General features: G+C 36.0%; 1 protein-coding gene across 6 annotated transcripts in view; it reads right to left on the bottom strand.

The window, feature by feature from the left end:
- PDE10A (phosphodiesterase 10A) overlaps nucleotides 1-21,370 on the bottom strand; it is a 371,561-nt gene that overhangs the window by 20,175 nt on the left and 330,016 nt on the right. For all 6 annotated transcript variants that reach the window (XM_066994132.1, XM_048067853.2, XM_066994131.1 and 3 more), the window contains 9 exons: nucleotides 19,518-19,660; nucleotides 17,348-17,440; nucleotides 16,503-16,689; nucleotides 14,941-15,083; nucleotides 12,942-13,025; nucleotides 9,544-9,694; nucleotides 7,249-7,404; nucleotides 3,787-3,959; nucleotides 1,097-1,208 (listed from right to left, as the gene is read on the bottom strand). In XM_066994132.1, the coding sequence (XP_066850233.1) occupies nucleotides 1,097-1,208; nucleotides 3,787-3,959; nucleotides 7,249-7,404; nucleotides 9,544-9,694; nucleotides 12,942-13,025; nucleotides 14,941-15,083; nucleotides 16,503-16,689; nucleotides 17,348-17,440; nucleotides 19,518-19,660 (1,242 nt within the window). The remainder of the gene's footprint in view (nucleotides 1-1,096; nucleotides 1,209-3,786; nucleotides 3,960-7,248; nucleotides 7,405-9,543; nucleotides 9,695-12,941; nucleotides 13,026-14,940; nucleotides 15,084-16,502; nucleotides 16,690-17,347; nucleotides 17,441-19,517; nucleotides 19,661-21,370) is intronic.

Raw genomic sequence — 21,370 nt, 5'->3', positions numbered from 1 at the left:
ACTAAACTACATCTTTGAGCTCAAAAAGTTTACGTTTTAAACATCTTATCATAGACTGATGTGTTCATAACTAAAAGAACTAGAAAATTTAAATAATAATAATAATAATAAAGAAAACAAAGACATGCCATGCACATCTTGAATTTCTTAATAAACATGCAACACGCAAAACAGAAATCTTCACATTATATGCATGCTACATCAAATCTGTGGGCCTGATTTCCATTTTACACCTATATAAACCAGAAATAAGCCCACTGAATTCTTTAGACTTCCACATGGCACATAAGAGAAAAGGACACTTTATGATACACACGTACAATAACAGTCTTGAAAATACAACATATCTTCTAAAACCACACAATTCAACTGTATGCAACATGCTCAGAACTTATTCCTTATACCCCTAAGGTAGTCACTTTTTCACTTTAAGAATTAAATGATTAAATCATTTCATCCTGAGCATAAGAAATGTTAGAGATTGTATCTTTATTTCTGCATATGATTACAACTCAATGTCATGTGTCAATTCTCAGTACATCTTATCTGTGGAGTAACATTCACTATATTAAAAATCAGCTCTCTCTCTTTGAGACACAGTTGTTGAGCTGCGTCACAAAGATGCAAATGCTGGGATCAGAGGAATTGAAAGGACTGTCATATTTGCTTTAGCATTTCCTGGATTCATACTGCAGCTTCATAAGTGTGTGTTTTAAGGCAGTTGGCCCGGAAGCTGCTTTCATATTTTGGATTTCTAGAATACAAATAGATCCTTCACAACATTGCTCTTAGTGACTCTAAGAAGAAACAGATTTTCTTGTATGTTCTGTTAGGACATAATTTCTAAATTCATCTTTAACAGAGAGAAAAATTGATGCCCGAAACTTAGGAAGCTAACTTAGCTTTTTAAATAGTTTCCAAGTAAACAACAAAACACATGCCGGCTGCAAAGAACAATCTTTAAAATGAATATGTTATGAAAACATGTAGCTGTTGAATTTTTTTTTATTTTTCTATTTTTTAAATTATTATTATTATTTTCCTACCCAGATATTTTCTCTTATAAAAGAAAGTGAGAAAACAAAAATGCACATACCTCAGCCCAGAACTCTGCATATATATCATTGGCTGTCAGTCTGGTAACTGGCCACAGCTTTGTTACAGAACACAAATCACAAGCAGTCATCATCAGACCAATCACTCTATCTCTAGAATAAAATAGCATGAAATTGTAAGTTTGGTAAAGACTTAATTACCATATCCCAAGGTTTTTATTTGCCCTTCCTCAGTTCAATCAGCAATAAATTATAAATACTACAAATTTTCTCCCACTTTGCTTGTTTCTTCCGCACTTGTTTATGATTTACAGATAAGGCGTCACACAAATTATTTTATATACCTTGTATTACTTCATTGTTTGCAACCAGAGTTCATCTGCAGAATTACAGGAATGTATACAAGAATGCCTCTCAAAACACTCCTGTACCTCTAGTTCATTTTTTGAGAATACAGTACAAGTCTATAAATAAAAAGATGGCATATCCTGTTGCTGCATTTCTTTCCATTATTTAAAGAGAAATGAACACAGATTACAAAAAGAAGAAAAACTGGTTTTATCTCAAAGATCTTCATTTACAAGTAAGCTCTTATTTCTTCTTTTACTTCTTCTCAAAAGTATTTTTTACTTTTTCCTACTTCTGGCAACAGCCAGTGACTGGATCTTCTGTCTCAGTTTCTGTCTGAGAAATTATTCAAGAACTGCCTTAGCAAACTGTATTGTTGATCTAAATGTAAGGTATGCTGCAGCAATATTGTAGCTTTAAAGAGTGAGGTCTCCACAACAGCCCTAATACTGCAATAATCAGAGTACACCTATGGTATATTAAAAGAGAAGTCATTGCTTTTTTTGGAATGAATTCTCCTCCTATAAGGACAAGACTCCCACACATAATTCCATCCTGTACACTGACTAGCCTATTCACAGAATAATTGAAGAGGATTGGTAGGATTATAACGGTCATTACTAAGAGTTTTTGTGTTTTGTTTTCTAGCACTTCTCTACTACTCCTTGAATCTATTGTTTGTGTCTTATAAAGAAAACAGTCAAATTAATGAATGAATTAATGTGATTTCCATCTGATAGACACCTGCATCTTTGTTAATACCTATCCCATGAAAAAAAGCACACAACTTGCTAACTTTCATGACAATGTGATGGCAGTTATAGAAGCTGTATCAATAGACAAATTACCATTGAAATACACAAATACACAATGTAAAGAATAGATAAAAGGCAAAGTACAAATTCCGTGAGTTATAAAAGAGGATTTATCAGCCACATACGGGCCAATTTTAACATCCTATTACTTTATTTTTATTGTACAATACCAAGTAGAAGCCTTGGATTCTTTAGCCACGTTACCAACTAATGCTGTATCACAGGGCATGTGGTTTTGCACTGAAAATGGTTAAAGGGGGCAGGCAGGGTAAAAATTTTAAACATAATAGAATATTCAATCATATACTAAATAGTTGTGCAATATTCAAAATTGATAACCCCTAAGTTCAAGATTCCTCATAAGTTTCATTTTGAGGTTATCAGGACCTAACATACCCTTAAGATTTTGAGGCTTACTCAAGCCTGGTAAACTTCAATTCCATACTGTGACTTAAGCTTTTAATAAAAGCTTAAGCTTTTATTTAAGCTTAAGTATTAAACTGTGTTGAGATAATGTATTCAGAACTACCAGCAAAACCTTTTAAATTCCTCAAACAGTTAAAGAAGATCCAAATTCCAAAGTTCTTTCTGAAAAGAATCAGAATCATGATTCGATATACTCCTATCTCACCTCTCCATTTTTTCTCTGCCTTAGATCAAAGCCATTTTCCAGTAAAGAAGCTATCAAGGGAGTATGGTACAGAATCATAGAATCATTAAGGTTGGAAGACACCTTCAAGATCGTCTGGTCCAACCATCACCCTACTACAAATGACACCCACTAAACTGTAGTGCTGAGTGAACACTTTAATCAACCCTGTTATGACACATATCTGCCATCCAGGGTACATTATGTTTTGCTTATGTGGACAAAAAGATTCATGTCTATATGAATATGAATACTTGTATATTTTGAATAGTTTTAAAACTTAGAACAATCATAATTCACACAGGTTGAGAATTGACCAGAATTCTTTCCTGTTTCTCTGTTTGACTTAGGGATTTTTTCTGGAGTCAAATGTTTCATCAAAACAGAAAGTTATGTAAAATCAGTAGCTGATTTGGCTATTAAATTATGTTCTGGTGTTGTTACCTGCTTTATAGAGAGGCAAAATGATTACAAAGGGCTTGATTTTTTCCCATCCAACAGTGAAGTGGAAGTGACTTTGCTTCTAGTCAGGACTAATCTTTCAGAAAGCATGCATACAGAAAAATAAATGTATTGACATAAGAATGCAATGAAATGATTATTGCACTTTTTTTTTTTTTTTTCCCCACTACTTAACTGCCTATGCACTAACTTCCTGGTGCAGATAAGCTGTCAGTGAACTGTGTAGATGAAATCCAAAGCTAGTGACATGCAAATATAAATATATATATATATATATGATTACATATTTTACACAAAGTTGGTGTTTGAAATCTCATCTGTAAGATCTCTGCCTACAGAGAATAGTGTTGTTTTTTTTTTTTTTTCTCTTACAATTCCTGGTTGTGTTCTGTGAAAAGAAAGGTTTTTCTTTCTAAGACTAATGCCCTAGTGAACTAAATCTGGTTTGCTGCTTTACCTGTGTGCTTGGTTCTTAAGGTTTAATGCTCCCGCTTGATGCAGCTCTTCAAGCTGTTTTCTATTTCCAAAATACAGCGCAAGGTCTGTAGCAATGATGGCTTTCCGGATGATCTCAAGGACTTGCTCATATTCACTGGAGCTCAGATTGGAGAAGACATTGTGCCCTTCCAGCTATGAAAAAGTAAAAAACCAATAAAAAGCACAAGCTCTAATTCTGAGATGATTTCAGTCATTACTTCACCAGACAGGTTACAACAGTTCTACAGCCCAATGACAATTTTTGCTGCAAATTCAGATGTTGACAGCCTGAAATTCCCATTTTTTATCTTTGGTTTTTAAATGCTGTCATGAAACCTATGACTAAACCACTGATTTGCTTTGGGGACTGCTCCTTCTGAAGCCTGAAGGTATTAATAGAGAAAAATGATAGCTTTTTCTGCTGTGATTTATAAGCACTACATGTACTGCACTTCCAGACACTATTAGCTTGGGAACTTGTGATTTAATCCTGATCCAGAGTATTGCACTGCCAAGTTGGTAAACTGAATGTCTGATTCACTCTGAAGAACAATTTTTGATATTGCATAATAAGTAATACAGAAGAAGAAATATCCAATTTAAAATCCTAAAAGATTTTAGTATGACGGTGTTGCCAATGACATGTGCCTGCAATTGCTTCATTTATTGATACAATTTTCTCTTTAGAAATAAAGTTAATTTCAGTATGTTAATGTATAAAAACATTTAGGGGAAAAAAAACCTGCTTTGTTCAACCATAAATTGACTGACCGATAAACTAAAGACAATGTCTTCCACTATGGAGGCTCTGGCAACATGTCACTTTCATCCCTTTGCAGTTTCCACTATGTATGACTGCACTTTTAACTGACAATATCCATGCACTGTGATCACTCATAAAGCTGTAACACATTTCAAGTCAACACTGTTTGCTGTCTCTAAGCTTTTGAAAGCAACTTGTCAAAAGTCTTCCTACTGTTGAAAGGAAACAGAGAAAAATAAGAAAGAATGAACCAGACATGTCAAAGTGTGGACATTCAAAAATAGAAAATATTATTAAAATATAACAAATTCAGATGTGTTTTGACATTTAATTGGCATTTGGGCTGAAGCTCATCAAAAGTTTCCCTGACTTTTGTCAAGCATTTACATAATTTTTTCAAAATAATTCCTCTGTGGTACAAACAGGCTTGGTTTCTCTCACCATCCGGAACATAAACGTCATTTCCCAACATTTTTACTTGGAGAAGTAGATTTATTGTGAATAATGAATAGAAAATACAACCTGTCTGTCTCAATGCTCCTTTGACAGCCTCCTAAGCTGTAGTACATGTTAAAAAAGAAGCTCAGAACATTTTAACCCATCATCAACACTTTGGAGCGAGGAAATTACTGTTATTTATTGTCACGATTTGGGGTTTTGGGAACTCTGTACTCCCCAGCCTTGCTGTATAACATGCTATTCACCCTACTACTTAAATTATGCTAGATTTGGAGGTGTCACTTCTAGGCTTTAGAAGCTGCAATAAGACGAAGACCGCTGTGAGAAGTCCTGTTCATTCTACTAGGACAAAAAAAAAAAAAAAAAAAAAAGATTCCATTAAGTACCAATAGAAGCTGCTGGCTCTGAGCATGTCACATAGACTTCTGAGAACTACGTACAAAGTACAGCTCGTAAGATTTTATTCTTTCTCCACTGAGCTAGAGCTAGTGAACAGAATCTTCTGTAAGTATGGTATACAACAGAATTACAAGTGGACAATCAAAGCACCTATAAAGTTTCAAACAGTGAAAAGTCCTACAGGTTATTAACATAAAATTAAAACTCATTGAGATAAATCATAAATCATAACTTGTTTTTGTTTTTCTTTTTCTTTTTTCCATAACAGTCCTGGAAGTATACAGAAAGACTTTTTGATTCAGTTGAAAAAACAGCAAGTCCAAAAGGCTGTTCTCATCTGCCTTTGCTGCTAAATATCACCTATTGGCACCTGGATAGTCAGTGTCTGAATCCACTCTGTAGCCCTGACCACTTATCCACCTTTCCTCACTTACACTTGGCTGTGACAGCCAAGGCTAACAGGTAGCAGGGAAGCAAAAGGGTTCCCCACCTTCTTAGCAAATGGAACTTTCATCAATTGCACCATTTCTGCAGGAAAAATGCATAATGGTTATTAAAGAATGACCAAAGTCTGCTTCACATAGCCACAGAGTGACAGAGAAGCGTTACTGACTGAGGAGCTTGCTCACTGTGCACAAAGTCACATGAAGAATGAATACTAAAAATCTAATGCCATACCGCCACTGAAGGATTCAATTACACCCTCCCACATGGAGGAATATTCAGAGATAAAGCTTCCATTCTCTGACGAAATGTGTATGATACCTAAAACCATAATATCACAAGGTGTGCTTCTGAATACAATACAGAATATGTGTTTTCTAAAGGGTGATTAGGTATTTAAGAAAAGAAATATCTTCCCCCTGAAAGACCAGAAAGAAAGAAAAGTTAACAAGTAATTAGTGGCACAGTAGTATGGCAAGGCTATGCATCAGGCGTGTGCACAGTAAATTAAAAACAGTGAGCACAAATATGTCATGAACTGGCAGCTGTTTCACTGGTGAGCGTTCTCAGTCTTCTAATTGAAGATGAACAAATTTTTCACTGATGAGAAAATATCTGTGTGTCAGCAACACACTGATTTCCCAAAATGTATTTGCATGCTTTCCTCTACTTTTCCATTAAACATACAGACAATTTACCTTGTAGTAGGAACTATCACAGAATATTACCTTATTCATTTTATTCCAATTGCTGAAGAACAAAAAAACATGTGATAACATAATGAAACAAGATGAAACTTTTCATGCGTGCAAAATTAACATTTGCTCCCATGTAAAGAATTTATGCATACTTCATGCCACACATTTAATGTTCACGGAATTTATTACAGCAGGTTTTCAAGCTTCTCATACAGACTTTTGACAGTTCTTTAGTTTTTGTTAAAAAATTCAGGACAGTTGAAGACTTTGTTGAAGCACATTTTACTGAAAATATGTAACTAAATGAGAAACTGATTTTCATTTTCAAAGTTCCTGATCCATAGGGTTGTAGTAGAAATTCTTATTGATCCAGAAACTGACAACTCAAAGGAAGACCGTAAGTATAGACCTTCAAATGCACTGTATTTCTACAACATCGAGGTTTTGGGAAAGCTATGTTTTGTGCTATTATTGAATGCTTGGGTTGCTAATATTGAATGCCTGGGAGCTAGATTTGCTGTAATAAATCAAGGCAAATACTTCTTACACACTTATAGATGAGCACTACAGTCCAGAAATAAAAATAAGCATGCTTCAGAAAATCTACTGGCTAATGATGTGACTCCTATTTCCAACACCAGACTCCAGTGCACAGAAGATACAATTACAATAATCCTACCTGCAGGATGGACACAGTCTGCGAGAAGTGGTGCTGTTCCATTGTTGATGTGGAATAGAGAGCAGCTAGAGGGTGATCAAATTTCTGAAGATAGCTGTTGCTGTAACCTCTGTGATCCAGGTCATGACATAGGCATGCAACTAGAAGACCTTTTCGCTATTAAAAAGTGAGTGAGAGAGAGAGAGAGAGAGAGAGAAGTAAGATATATTTCCTGCCCCTAGATGTCACTCTCTTCCCAAAATACTCTAAGTGTTGCACTAGAATTACACTGTCTTCAAAAAGTACACAGAATCCTTTGTGCTATATATCAGATCTAGCAGACATAAGCTTTTCTGTCTTGCCCCATAAGTTTAATTCTCCTGTTGCATCCTTTACAACCTGCATTTTTTCCAGTCTTACAGCCTTCATCAGTCTGTCTCCTTGTCCCAGATAGTTCCCTTTGTCTAGCTCATCCCAGTCTACACTTCTCGGGAAGTCTTTCTTATCTGTTGTTCTGAAATATAGTGCCTAATTCCAGTGCTTTTCACCATGAACCCATCTTCCCTGCTTGGATCCCAACTCTTTGACCACTCCTACCTGTTGGATCTGTTTGTTTCTAGATCACAGTCCCTTTTACAATGTGTCATACTGCTCTCCACAACTCTAAGTCTATCTAGATTCACGGCACCATCCCTCACCTGAGACCAGCCTATCCTAGTTTCCCAAATTTTCCTTTAGTAGCTTCCTGTATTCTTGCTGTATACTTCTCCAGTCTCAAGAGAGGAGACTGCCAAAAGGAGCTGAAACACAGACAGGGGTAAGGCATTTGAATAGGTGGAGGCTGGCTGGAGCTTGGCAGTCTCTTGGCTAAGAGACTGTTTCCATGTCTCTTAACAGCTGCCTCTTTTTCTCTCCCAGTCCCTCTCACTCAATTCTCAAGAATCATAGAATCATTTAGGCTGGAAATGACCCCTCAAGATCATCAAGTCCAATCATCAACCTAACACTACCAAGTCCACCACTATTCTATGTCCCTAAGTGCCACATCCATATACGCTCTTCTGTACTTCCAAGGATGGGAACTCTACCCAGGGCAGTCTGTTCCAATGCCTAACCACCCTTTCTGCAAAAGATGGGGTTTACCACTTGGTTAACACTGAAAGTTATGAGACCTTTAAATATTCCCTGAGGGTGCAAATCCACAGTGTTTTTTTGTTTTGTTTTGTTGTGTTAAAGAAACATTGATTTTTCAAACTTGGACAACTTTGCCATTTGCATGGTAAATGCCACTTTCCTATTTCAGTGCCAATTTTCAAGTCCCTGCTTGAAAGCAGAATAAACTAGACATTTTCATATGAAAGACCACCAAATTTTATTTTACTCTTATACACTGCACAAAAACCTGGTTTCTCCTAACATGCTTGTCAAAAAGAATCAAACAATTATGGCTGAAATTTCCCCAAATGAATCAGCCAGATGAAGCCAGGAAACTTGGAAAATTACAGCTCAAATGGCTAGTATTTGGCAACGTTATTAGCAACTGAAAACAGGTTCTCCTAGTTGGAAGTTTCAGGTAGCATTAATAAGACAGCACTCCCAGTGTACCTACAGTAATTCAGAAGAAAAACATGTGGCAGCTCTTCACAGTGTATGTTATATAGAATTTAACCATTCTAAGCATTCCATTTTATTACCAAAACTTTCACAGTGATCTACTGAAAGTATATTTTTTCTAATTTTTCTAAGTCCTTGCAGTTATCTTAGAAATAGATACACACATGCTAAGGAAAACTGTTGTATAATAAAAGTTGACCGGTCAATAAACATGTTTGGACAACCATTTTCTTTCTGTCCTTTCTGCTGCCCTGCTTTACTAACATATGTCAACCAGCTCTGCAACAACAAGCCTTTCTCCATTGTCCTCCTACTCAGGATCTCCCAGATCTTGCAGGGTCCGAGATTCAGGGTGTCCCCTTCCCCTCAGCACAGATCTGACAGTTAATTGAGTAATTAAAATACAGATTGTGGTTGTGAGTAGGCAGGAAGAACCTTAAAATGTGGACACAGACTTATAGGAAATCTGCTAACACTTCTTCAATGTTATGAAAAAATATGAAGGAAACAATGGAGTTAAGAGTCTGAAGAATTCTCCTTTCTCAAAGTCCCTACTCATACCCATTCCAGTACAGGGACCATGAGATCCTTTATATACACTCTGCCCAAGCTGACAGGAAAACTCCAGAATAAAGAAAGTACTTATAAGATGGTTGGTACCTCTAATGAAGGCTAGTAACTGATACAAATCATCTCACCTACCTCCAGGTCAGTGAAAAGCCCCTGGTTGTTCTGAAGTATGGCATACATGCAATGTGCAACTGTAACTGCATGCTTCCAGTTGTGGTAGGGCACACGGCGATAGTTCTTCTTTACAGACATAGTAAATCGGCATAGCTTTTCAAGTTCAAAGCTAGAAAATAATGAGTTTGGTGAGAAATAAAAATGGAAAAAAAAATAACCAACAGAGGAGTGAGTATGACTCATTGCTTATGAGAGTCATTCAAGTTTTGGCAAGGACAAAAGTGTGTGAATACTTGATAATATTCATAGTTTAATTTGTAAATTTCTGGAATGTAAACCAAACTACCCAGCTCACACAACACAATTACATAACCTTATCTGCTTCCAAAAGCTTAAAGTACTGTTTCTTTAAATTGTTATCTATTCAACCTGTAAAATAGTGAAAACCTGTATCTAACTGACAATTTGAAAATATAATTTTATCAAAACATAAAATTGGAGGGGGGTTGGGGGGGCATGCAAACAACATTGAAGAAATAATCCTGTTTAAACTAAAATCTCAGTTAAATACCAAATACAAAAATTGTTTTGATTCAAAAATGTTAAGATGCTCCATAATGACATCGTGAAAAACATACCTATATATATATATATCACTTTTTCAAGATGTATAGAATTTTTTATTTTTATTTTTAATTTTGGCCCAATGACCAGAAATTCACATTTCAGTGTTTCTGCATTTTTCATCAAAATAATTCATTGTTAAGTAATTGCTTTTAAAGGATTTTTTTTTTAATTTTTCTTTTCTTTTTTTTTTTTTATCTTCTTGATGTTATTATATGCAAGCAAAGTGAATCTATTTTCAAAAGTATTTTCACTAAGGTAATATTAAAAAGTAGTTAGAAAGTAATTGTTATGTTTGACTTATGTGCTCATTAAGAATACTTCTGAGACACTTTGTATCCTCCAGTATTAGAGCTCTGCACAACCTTTGAAATGAAAGAAATCTTTTTGTTTGCAGATGGGAAATTCAGGCATGGATTAGGTATCAGGTAAAATTTTCTAAAGTAATTAGAAGGCTGTCAGGGTGAAAAAGGACTACTATGCCCAGAAGTGAACAGAAGCTACCAGAGTCCCAACTCACTAACTTTCTCCCTCATGAAAAGGTCAATTTTCCTTTATTCTCTCTTTTTTTTTTTTTCCCCCTGTTAACGTGGTTTGACTTTTTCCATGTTTTTATCATTTCTTGCATGGCTCATGGAAGCTTTAATGGAAGCAGTAATGTCCTAGCTGCAAGTACTTGTTTTGGACAGTTCAGAAGATCTGTACTTTCAGAAATTAAATATAAGTCTGTCAGTCCTCCTTTTCAAATATTTTTCTCACTTTTATTTCTTTAACTTTGTATGTGAGACTTGAGACATTTGAAAAATGTAAAGTGGATATCAATTCTTTCCCATTAATTCTTACACCTGGGCAGAGAGAATGAGAAAAAAAAAAAAAAAACTTAGTAGAAAATTTGAACCCAAATCTTGAAGCCACAGCCATTCTTTCAGGAATGGAAACAACCTAATTACACTCAGAAGTAGAGAACTGCATTTAAAACAATCATCCAATTCATAATATGGAAGAGAAGAAGAGAAAGACCCTCAAGACCCTCAGATTTGACTATATTCAGGCTTTGAGGGCATGGAGATTCTTCTAGTTATTAAGATGAAGCAGACACCAACAAATGTTTCCCAAATGTTTGTTCCTCCATTTTGCCAGGAGACACTTCCCCTTTCAATTACTCATCTGTGGATTTTTCCACAATTCAGAGCAGTTCCTTTCAGCAATGGAAGGATACTTAGCCAAGACACTGCCGATCTTGGTAATGGATGCTGAGAGAAAGGACAATAAATGAAATGACATTTCATTTCCAAATCACTCATTTCCATACTTAATGCACAATGATTATAGAATCAAAGAATGGTTTGGGTTGGCAGCAACCTTAGAGATCACTTAATTCCAACTCACCTGCCACAGGCAGGGACACCTCCCACCAGACCAGGTTGCTCAAAGCCCCATCCAACCTGACCTTGAACACTTCCAGTGACGGGACATCCACAGCTTCTCTAAGCAACCTGTTCCAGTGCCTCAACACCCTCTGGTGAAGAGTTTCTTCCTAATATCCAATCTAAATCTTCCCCTCTTTTAGTTTAAAACCATTCCCTCTTGTCCTATCGCTATACTCCCTGACAAAGAGTCCCTCCCCAGCTTTTCTGTAGCCCCCTTTAGGTACTGGCAGGCCACTATAAGGTCTCCCAGAGCCTTCTCTTCTCCAGGCTGAACAACCCCAACTCTCAACCTGTCTTCAGAGGAAAAGTGCTCTAGCCTTTTAAGCATACTCCTGGCCCTCGTCTGGACTTGTTCTAACACATCCATGCCCTTCTTGTGCTGGGGGCCCCAGAACTGAACATAGTGCTCTAGGTGGGGTCTCAGGAGAGCAGAATAGAGAGGGAGAATCCTGTCCCTTGACCTGTTGTCCCGGCTTCTTTTGATGCTGATAACAAATTTATTTTGCAAAATAAGGTCCAACCTGGAATTATTTTAACTGTTTATTATATTAATTTCAACAGCTATATATTTGAAAAATAGTAGTTATGGACCATCTCTCTTTTGTGTGTGTAAAAAAGAAGAAAAAAATTAATGCCTCCAATATCTTCACAACCTTCTGACTGAGAAGCAATTTCAACTCAGAACCAAACTATACTTCTATATATTGTATTGGAAGAACAACTTGAAGAACAACTTGTTTGGACAATATCACGACTTCTTTCATATCCTATGAGGATACGCCTATGAGGCTGAGGACATCTGGGTTGTCCAGTCTGGAGAAAAGGAGGCTGAAAGTCAAACTTGTTGCTCTATGAAGCTTCCTGAGGAGGGGAAGTGCAGAGGTGCCAGTCTCTGGTCACTGGTCACAGGATGTGCAGGAACAGCAGCACAAAGCTTCACCAGGATAGGTTTAGACTGGACATGTGGAAAAATTTCTGCACTGGACAAACACTGGAAGAGGCTTCCTAGTGAGGTAGTTGATGCCCCATCAGTGTTCAAGAGATGTTTGGACAATGCCTTAATCATACTTTAACTTTTGATTAGCCCTGAAGTGGTCAGGCAGTTGGACTTGATGATCTTTGTAGGTCCCTTCCAACCAAACTATTCTAATCTAATCTGTCTGTTCCTAAATTTTATGAACTGGAGACCAAGAAGCTAGGACAAGAAACTCAGCCTGCTTTTGACAGCCCTGTACAGACCAGGCATAGTAAAGAAACTCCAGAGAAAATATGACTGTGCATTAGGAAATAATGACCTTAATATTTCCTAATAAACAAATGCATAAACAATGGAATTAAAGCAATAAATAATGTAGTTCATACCAGGCTGTCCCACAGGACTGGTGAACCATGTAGACAAAAATGGCAGGCCAGACATCCTCATAAGGGCTGATGTCAAAGTGGTATCTAAGAAGAGAGTTTCAGCTTGGTAAGAAAAAACACCCTTTCTTACTTAAGAAAGTGAAAATGACTAGATAATGTATATCTGACAGCATGCACTTGTTTCTGAAAATACACAGAAAACTGACTTTACAGGGTATACCTTCCTCCAATGTAGAGTAATATTTTTCTAGTAAGGTCAAGGGATCTATGGTGGTTAGCCTTTGGCTTTGTTTAATTAATAGAAACATAAACCTTTATTTAAGAATTCATTGTTTAATAATGTACAAAAATCTGTGTTCACTCCTAAAATTTACTTTTCTCCTGAGAATCTTAAGGATAGCGTGTCTAATAATACCTTTACCATCTTTTTTCCCAAAAATTTCTGTCAAGAGTTTGGTGAGACTTGCTTTAATTTTGATACAGCAAATGTCACCTTTTAGTGGCTAATAGAAATTAAGCACAAACTTCAAAAATCAAACTTTTTTTACGACTGCATTTTTTATGTTTCATTAGCTAAGGATTTCCCCTCTCTCAGTATCAACACTTAGGCCTAATGCTAGGTACTTGCTCAGCAGAACTGTTTGTCCTTCGATTATTAATTAACCCCTTTCCCTGCACCTGCTGTGCTGCAAGTCTTCTATTTACTTTCCATTGAACCCAGCTAAACACTTGCTCGTGTATGTGACATACTGAACAGCACAGCAGGTGCAAGAGAGCTGAAGGTAGCTGAATTGCTTGAAAAATGGTTAAATGTATTCAGAGTTCTCAAACTAAAGGATGTTAATATAATTTAGAATGAAACCTGTCATCTTTACAAGTAAAAGTCATTTTGGTGAGGAGGTGGGTTATATAATATCATCTAACAAAGCATAAGGAATTGTGTTGCAAAGAATAAGCTTCTGTTAGGGTGTAATCCTGCAGGCTGCTAATACTCTGGCTTTCAAGCAAATCACTTCAGCATGTAATGAACTTTAACCGAAAGAAGTCTCTGTTAAGCATATGCTTGTATGCTTTGCTCAGTCACGGCTGCAGTGCATAACACTTGACAGGAGCGAGTTCTAGAGATCAGGTTAATGAAAACAGTTTAGATTTTGTGACTCAAAACTGTGGAGTTTTGATGTTAGGCACCTGGTCACTACTGCAGAATTTATTGTCCTGGGCCAGAAACGGTGACTTAAAAACTGAGATGAGTCCCAATGTCAGTACTGAGTGGGGAATACCAATCAAACAGATAAAGGCACATCTTCAGCACATGGAAGACCCATGAGATCTGACAGCAGCTGAATTATTTCAAAGTCTTAGACTATTCAGATATTGCAAACTAAGGAATGGGAAGTCCTCCAAATTTTGGGCTGTAACTTTAAATCCTAGCACACGGGACTCATAACACTGAATTATTTTCAGAGGTTGAGTTCTGTATCCGTTTTTCCCTCCCTTGAGAAACACAGTCAGAGGCAAAAAACACAAAGGAAAAAAAATAAAATAAAAAATAACACACAGGGAGGAGCTGAATCTTTTATTCTAAAACATATAAATGGGAATGATGTCTTGCATTTGGTCTTAACTACTCACGTTACAACTCAGCCTCCTTTCTGGCTCTGAGCTGGTGGTGACTTAGGAGTACTGGAAAGTAAATTCAGCTCTACAGCCCTTAGATATAAATTAATGCTTACTGCAGCTACTGTAGATATGCATGTCTGTGGAAAACGCTACCAATCTAGGTAGGTATTATTTTACATCTTTGATATATACAGTTTGTTCATAGGTCATAAAGTTTAACTGGGTATAAGATTGTCAGAGGTAAAGACCTATGACATTGGGATAGTTCTATAAGGAAAGTGCTTCCTACAAAACCCTCAGCTATACCGAGGGAAAAACAATAATATTTTTCACAATCAGATACCAGTTGCAACTGTTGCTATATTGAAAACACACTTACAGTTCAATTTCTTTATAAATATGTGGAGGCAGTGTACAGTGCATTAGGTTTTGCCACTCTTCAGCTGTACAAACACTGTGGTAGGATAGTTTCTCCATTGTTACACGGTAAATACACTCTGAATGGCGAATTCTGTGGTACATCTGAAAAAGGGAAGTCATTCATTAATGTGACATTTTAATCAAGGTAAAACACCATTTATTTCCTGTATCCAAGCATTTATTCTTAAACTACATATTTGCAAAAAAAAAATGTTAATGATTTTGGCTGCCCAACACATCAGAAAAGATAATAGAAAATTTGGAACTTCTGAAAAAAATGGGCCTTCAATCACATCATTCAGCACCTACTCTCTCACAGGTACAAATCTAAGGCTTGTCTGACTTTTCACTGTGTCTAAACTCTCCCAAGAAAAAGAATTAAAGTTCAGAAATTAAAAATAGATCTTACATTATGGTGACAGAAATAAAACTGATGGTGGGGCACAATTCATATATTGTGTCACTACATAAATTCAACTATTAATTGGTACAAATAACTGCTACTTATGTACAGTAAAAAGTACAAGAGATGTTTGTCATATCTACATTACCTTGCAGTAACAGTGAAATATTAATACAGTTAATTACTGAGAGTTTCAAACAGCTATTGTGGACATGGTATGTTTTGTAAACAAGTGAGGACAGAACAAAAGTAAAGATAATCCTTTGGAGCAGCGTGCCCTGAATAATAAGGCTCACCATTTAAAATGAGTAAATTCACACACAACAGACTGTATAGTCCCAAGTTTCATTTATATGCAGGCCTCTTGTCTTGAATCGTGTGGAACAAGTTTAAATAAGTGCAGATAAAATTTACTGGTTCAGAATACTGACAGTGTGATGTAAAACAGCTTAAAGTAAATCACCAGGTTTAACTGACATGGTATCTTACCTCCCATGAATATGACACATTTCTTCTGCATTGCATTTTTATTGCATTTTTGTACTTACATAGTAATGAGCATTAAATTGTTTGCACTTTCTACATGAATAGTAAATTTTGAGAAAATAAATAGTTTATACACAAAAATAGTTATCCACCCTTGGAAGCATGGGTAATTACGACTATAGCACAGTATATAAATGTATAAATATTTTTAATATTAAGCATATGGAATGGAGAGAATACATATAATCTCCATCCCCCTGATAAATTTGTAAAACGTGATCTGAATTTATAAAATTAAATAAGAATAATATTTTCTAATGGAAAAGACTAGACAGTTATCATTCACATTTCAGTTTGTTCTCTCAATTTAGCTACATGAAATGGATGCATCCAGAGCACAATTATTTCAGAAAGCATCAAACAAATCCCTACTGTTCTATTAAAACACAACTATTCAGTAAAGAATTCAGTGATTCTTCAATGATTCTGTTTCCTTATTAATTCAATGGAACAGATTTATGGATTTTAGTAATCTGGATAATCAAACAGTAGATTAAGTAAGATTCTAAATCTTAAGTAACATTCTAAATCTTCATATTATAACAGCTTACAAAACTGTAGATAAAACTTACATTAGCACAGTGTAAGGCTAAAGCACAAAAGACTGCAAACATTTTAAAGTTGTTCTCATCAGTTTTAGAGAAGGCACTTCCACTTATTTTGTTCACCATCTGCACAACGCCTATTACACTTCCTCGGCTCACAATAGGCATGCACAGGATATTTCTGGTTGTGTAGCCTGTATAGAGGTCTACTTCTCTGGAGAGCCAGACAAGAAAAAGAAAAAGAAAGAGAGAGGGAGAGATAATATTAATTAGTATCTATTCCTTGTTCCCTAGAAATGTTGGTGTACAATACAGCAAATAGTTTTAAGGTAGACGTAATTAGTACCTGCAAGAAGTTCACCTCTAAAGTTCTCACATAGTTTCATCTACAGTGTCAGATTTAGAAAGAACTTTTAAATTCTTTAATCTCCATTTGCAAGACAGAGAATAAGCGTTTCCTCAAATGTATAGACAGAGCATTCAAAAAATCGAATATGTTTAAGTACTTACCATGACTTTGTTAGGAAAAAAATATATATATATACTCATTTACTTTTTCTCCCCTAAAACCATTCAGATTCCAGGAAGGTTAATAGAGAAAATCAGCAACAGTTTACCTAACTGTCAGAATTCCATAACAGGAAATCAACAAAATATTTCTCCTGATATTTATGTTAGATAAAACTAATACTTTTTATTTTAATATCTTCAAAATACCTCCAATGGCAAAAACATTTAAAGGGATATCCATAGGTTTACTTCTAATCAGAGTATCACAGCTCCATGAATGCATCCTAATATGAAACTTAAGTAGGAAATTTAAGTACAAAGTTTACTGAGCTATAGTTTTACCCTTACGAATAACATGCTACCTGTTAAAGCGTGGATCTGCATAGGCATCAGGGATGTTAAGGACTTCCCCCGTTCTTGCCACTTGACCAGCTATTCCTTTTTCTATAGAAAATCTGCAGAAAATAAAAATATGTGTTAGCCACAATATGAACTATTTGGAAAAATGTTTTTCCACTGGAGTCTGTCTTGAGCACGGTAATGGATATTTGTTCCCAATCAGCGTCATTTTGATGCTTTTAGGAGAAAAATCTTACAAGACAACAACTAGTAATAAATGATAAAATAAAAGGCACGTATTTAAACAGATACTTTCTAAAACCATTTTATATAACTATATAGTTGAAAACAAATGATGCCATAGTACGACATTTTAGTGACAGAAAATTCAATGTCTTCAATAATGCGGGAAGTTATGTCTAAAAACATGACTTTTTTACAAAACCTTTGACTTGTGTTTACCTTTACAAGCTGTCAATTTTATCATTGCTTTTACATATTCATTGTTTGGACACATCATATGCAATAGGGAACTTGGTTATTTAAAGGGCAGGTGATTTTCATAAAAATAAAGTTTGGAAGAAGACCAGTGGAAATGTCAAAGCCAACCATCATAGGCATTTGCTATGTACACTTCAGAATAACTATCATGTTTCATCTCATGACGTTCAAACAATACCATGATACTAACTGTACCACCTCCTAATTACCAACAGAAAATTAAACACAGCAAATATATTCCAGAGTTGAATCAGAAAATCTACAAGTCTGTATTGCTAAGAAATATTTTTCAATTCCTCAACATAGAACAGTTATGATATACAAGCACAAAAGATTTTGTGGGGAAAAAAAAAAGTCACATGGAACTCTTTCAAATCTAAGCATACCTCCTGCCCCTGCTGAAGTTGGTGACAAAGCTGACAAGATTTCACCCTGTACACCTGGATTAGTTTCTCCTGCTATTTCTTATGATATGAACATCACACCAACTCAGACGTTTTCCTGATGAGTGACTCAATGTCACTTTCTTACAGATAATTAAGTTATACTTTTCTCTCAGTATACATCACCCTTGAAATGGCTCATACTCTTGTACTCAGTCAACGTTTCAATAATTTTCATGCAGAAAAGACAAAGATATAAGCAAGAAAAGCAATTATCGAGAAGGAGTATGAAAGTGTATGTTAAAACAGGCCACCTTCCTACTATACATTGCCTCTTTGCTTGTCAGTATGTAAACTGCACTAATTTTTAACTCCTTCCATTTGCACTAATACAATGTAGTAAGTGGGAGTAAGTTTGTCTAAAGGAGTCCAAGTGAAGACATGAATCACATCTCACTTTGGCCCAGAACTTCAAAAGTAAAAGGAGGAATTGAAAAGAATTCTGAGAAATTCACTGCTGCTTGAGTATTTTAATAAAATTTAAATGCAGTATATTGTCGTACATTTTTAAGAAGCTGCAGGTTTCAAACCTGTATATCTATTATTTGTCATTTTCGAAAAGCGAAAAATGTTTTAATTACTTTTGCATTTCACCTCTTTCATTGAAAATGTTCATATATGTACAAACTATACACTTGTGGCATGAACCAGAAGTACACATCAATTTCACCATTCCGAGCACACTTCAGAATCACAGCTCTTTGAAAGTTTTAAAATACTCTAAATTCACATGGGAAAAATTTAAACTAAAGTAGTGGACCTAAAATTTTCAAAACCAATTATCAGTTCATACTAGATTCTACATATGCCTAATCCATCTGTAGGAAGTACAAATTGTGTTTCCTTGCTTTGGATGTGCTTGAATAGCACTAATTTCAATTCCTCTTGGGAACCCTCTTGGGAAAAAATTGTCCCACACTGGCAGAACTATGGATTAGGTGCACCTTTACCTGCACCTTTACCTACCTCAGAACACCTCTGTTTTTTTCCCAACATGATTTCCAAAAGGACCGCCTCCGGAAGACGGCATTTCCAGGAGTGACGTTATAGCTTCAGAGACGTTGTTTCGATGGCACTGCAATGTCATTCCCAGAAGTACTACCTTCTGGAGGCGGGTCCTGGTGGGAATGATATCACAGTATGACAAGTATTGTCAGGGTACCTGCAGATAGGCACAGAGACTGGGTAATAAAATGCCTGCACATCTGTAGTTATAATGAAATGGCATTCTTCTGCTAGCTACTCTTACCTTATTTCTTTGGTCTTCTTAAAAACCGGTTTCCCATCATTTTCTTCTCCAATATCAAAAAGGTCTGAATACAGTTCCTTGTTTTTGTGGTCAACCTGGAAGAGTGCACATCTATCTGCATTCACCAGGTTTTTTGCATATATCTACAGACAAAAACAAAACTAGAGTTAACGGTCATGGATTAGATTATCTTCAGTCATTTATCTGATAAAAACATAAATCCTTAGAAGTCTGAAAAACTTATCCAATGTGAAAACCTGTTTGAAGCAGCATCCACCTTCACAGCAATATTTTAGGATACAATTCAAAAGGAAAGTGTGATATGTTTTTTCAAAACTTTCTGTAAATTAATGTGATCTTTCTGAGAAACGCAGACCTATCTTTAGAGGCTTGAATGTTTGCTAAAAGAGAAAAGGCTTTGCTATTTAACTGTATTTCAAGTACAAGGAATGCTTTTCATAATGGTACCTTTCCCCCTATTTTTAGAAATTATTCATCTTCATGTGATTTTAAATAGACAGTATATAGCAAGACTTAAGAACTTTTTTTTGGCCTTTTTTCTGTGTCTTCAGGGCAAATATACTGGTATTGAATTTCCAGTTAAGAAAGACATAACAGAGAGTTTAGTGTTTGTTTCTAAAAAAAAAAAAAAGAAAAAAACCTAAATATGCCTGAGACACTCAAAAATAAACAGAGGAAAATTAGAAGTGTCATGATGGATTGCCACATGCAATGTGGCAATGGGAAATAGCTGCAATCTCCTGATACTAGGGACAGTTCTTGGACAAAAATTCAAAAATTGAGAGCTAGTAAGTTCTTCATGAACTAATAAAGGCCCCAAGATACCACCCATAGTCAACTACCACAGCATAATAAAATACCTTCGTGGCCTTTATCATACTTCGAGCTAGCTACTTTCATCTCAGCAAAACTAATCGCCAGTCAGCACAGAACTTTGTCCCAGGAACACAGCAGAATTTCACTGAAAGGTTTCTCAGACTTAGGATGGACTTTCTGAGAACACTAGGAAAGACTGTTGATTATGTCACATGAGTATCACTGTGTTAAGATGCCATAGACTCAGGTTCAAGAATGTGCTCTATCCTATTCAGGTACAGCTCCTGCTTTTCTTATCTGCTCAGAAAGTACAGTAACTGCATAGTATAGAAAGGTCTAAGGAGACACTCTCTCGCTCTCTCTTAATTGTATATATTCAGTCAAAGAAAGAGACTGATTATGATTACACCTTGGTCCGTAGGACATGCAGGTAGGACAGCTGAGACTTCTCAGGCCTTTTGTATGAATGAATAAACTCATTTTTTTTCCCTCTCCCACTCTCATCTTTCAAACAACAACAACAAAAAAAAAACACCCACCTAAAACATTTCATTTCGTATTAATGGAAGTAGACAAATGTTAGCCCTTGGCAGGAAGAACCTGTGAGATGATAAATCACTGGCAGTGAAGCTTTACTCCACTGTCGTATGAGCTATGTAACGTGCACTGCACAGAAACCATCTAGACCAACTTTACAAAAGCTGAAGAGCTCTCCAATATTGAAAGAATCTGTGGCTAGAAAGATCCTGCTGTTTTCTATCCCTTCTGGTCCATCAGAGCAGGAAAAAACAGGGAGAGTGCAAGCTAAGATGTAACTTCTGTGAAATATCAAAGTAGTGAGGTGAAACTGACTGTCACTCTTCTCTCCCTCTGAAACACAGAATATGCCACATAATGATACAATCACACTCCCATAAAATGGCAATAAGTGTGCAAATGTAATTCAATTAATTGGCCTAAGAAACAGCTAACCACTACAGATTAAAAAGGAAGCTGAGTATGAAGCATCTATGCAG

Source organism: Anser cygnoides, chromosome 3 (genome assembly GCF_040182565.1).
Source record: "Anser cygnoides isolate HZ-2024a breed goose chromosome 3, Taihu_goose_T2T_genome, whole genome shotgun sequence".
Lineage (NCBI taxonomy): Eukaryota > Metazoa > Chordata > Aves > Anseriformes > Anatidae > Anser > Anser cygnoides.
Note: the sequence above shows the minus strand (reverse complement) of the source record. Positions and strands in the feature narration are given on the sequence as shown.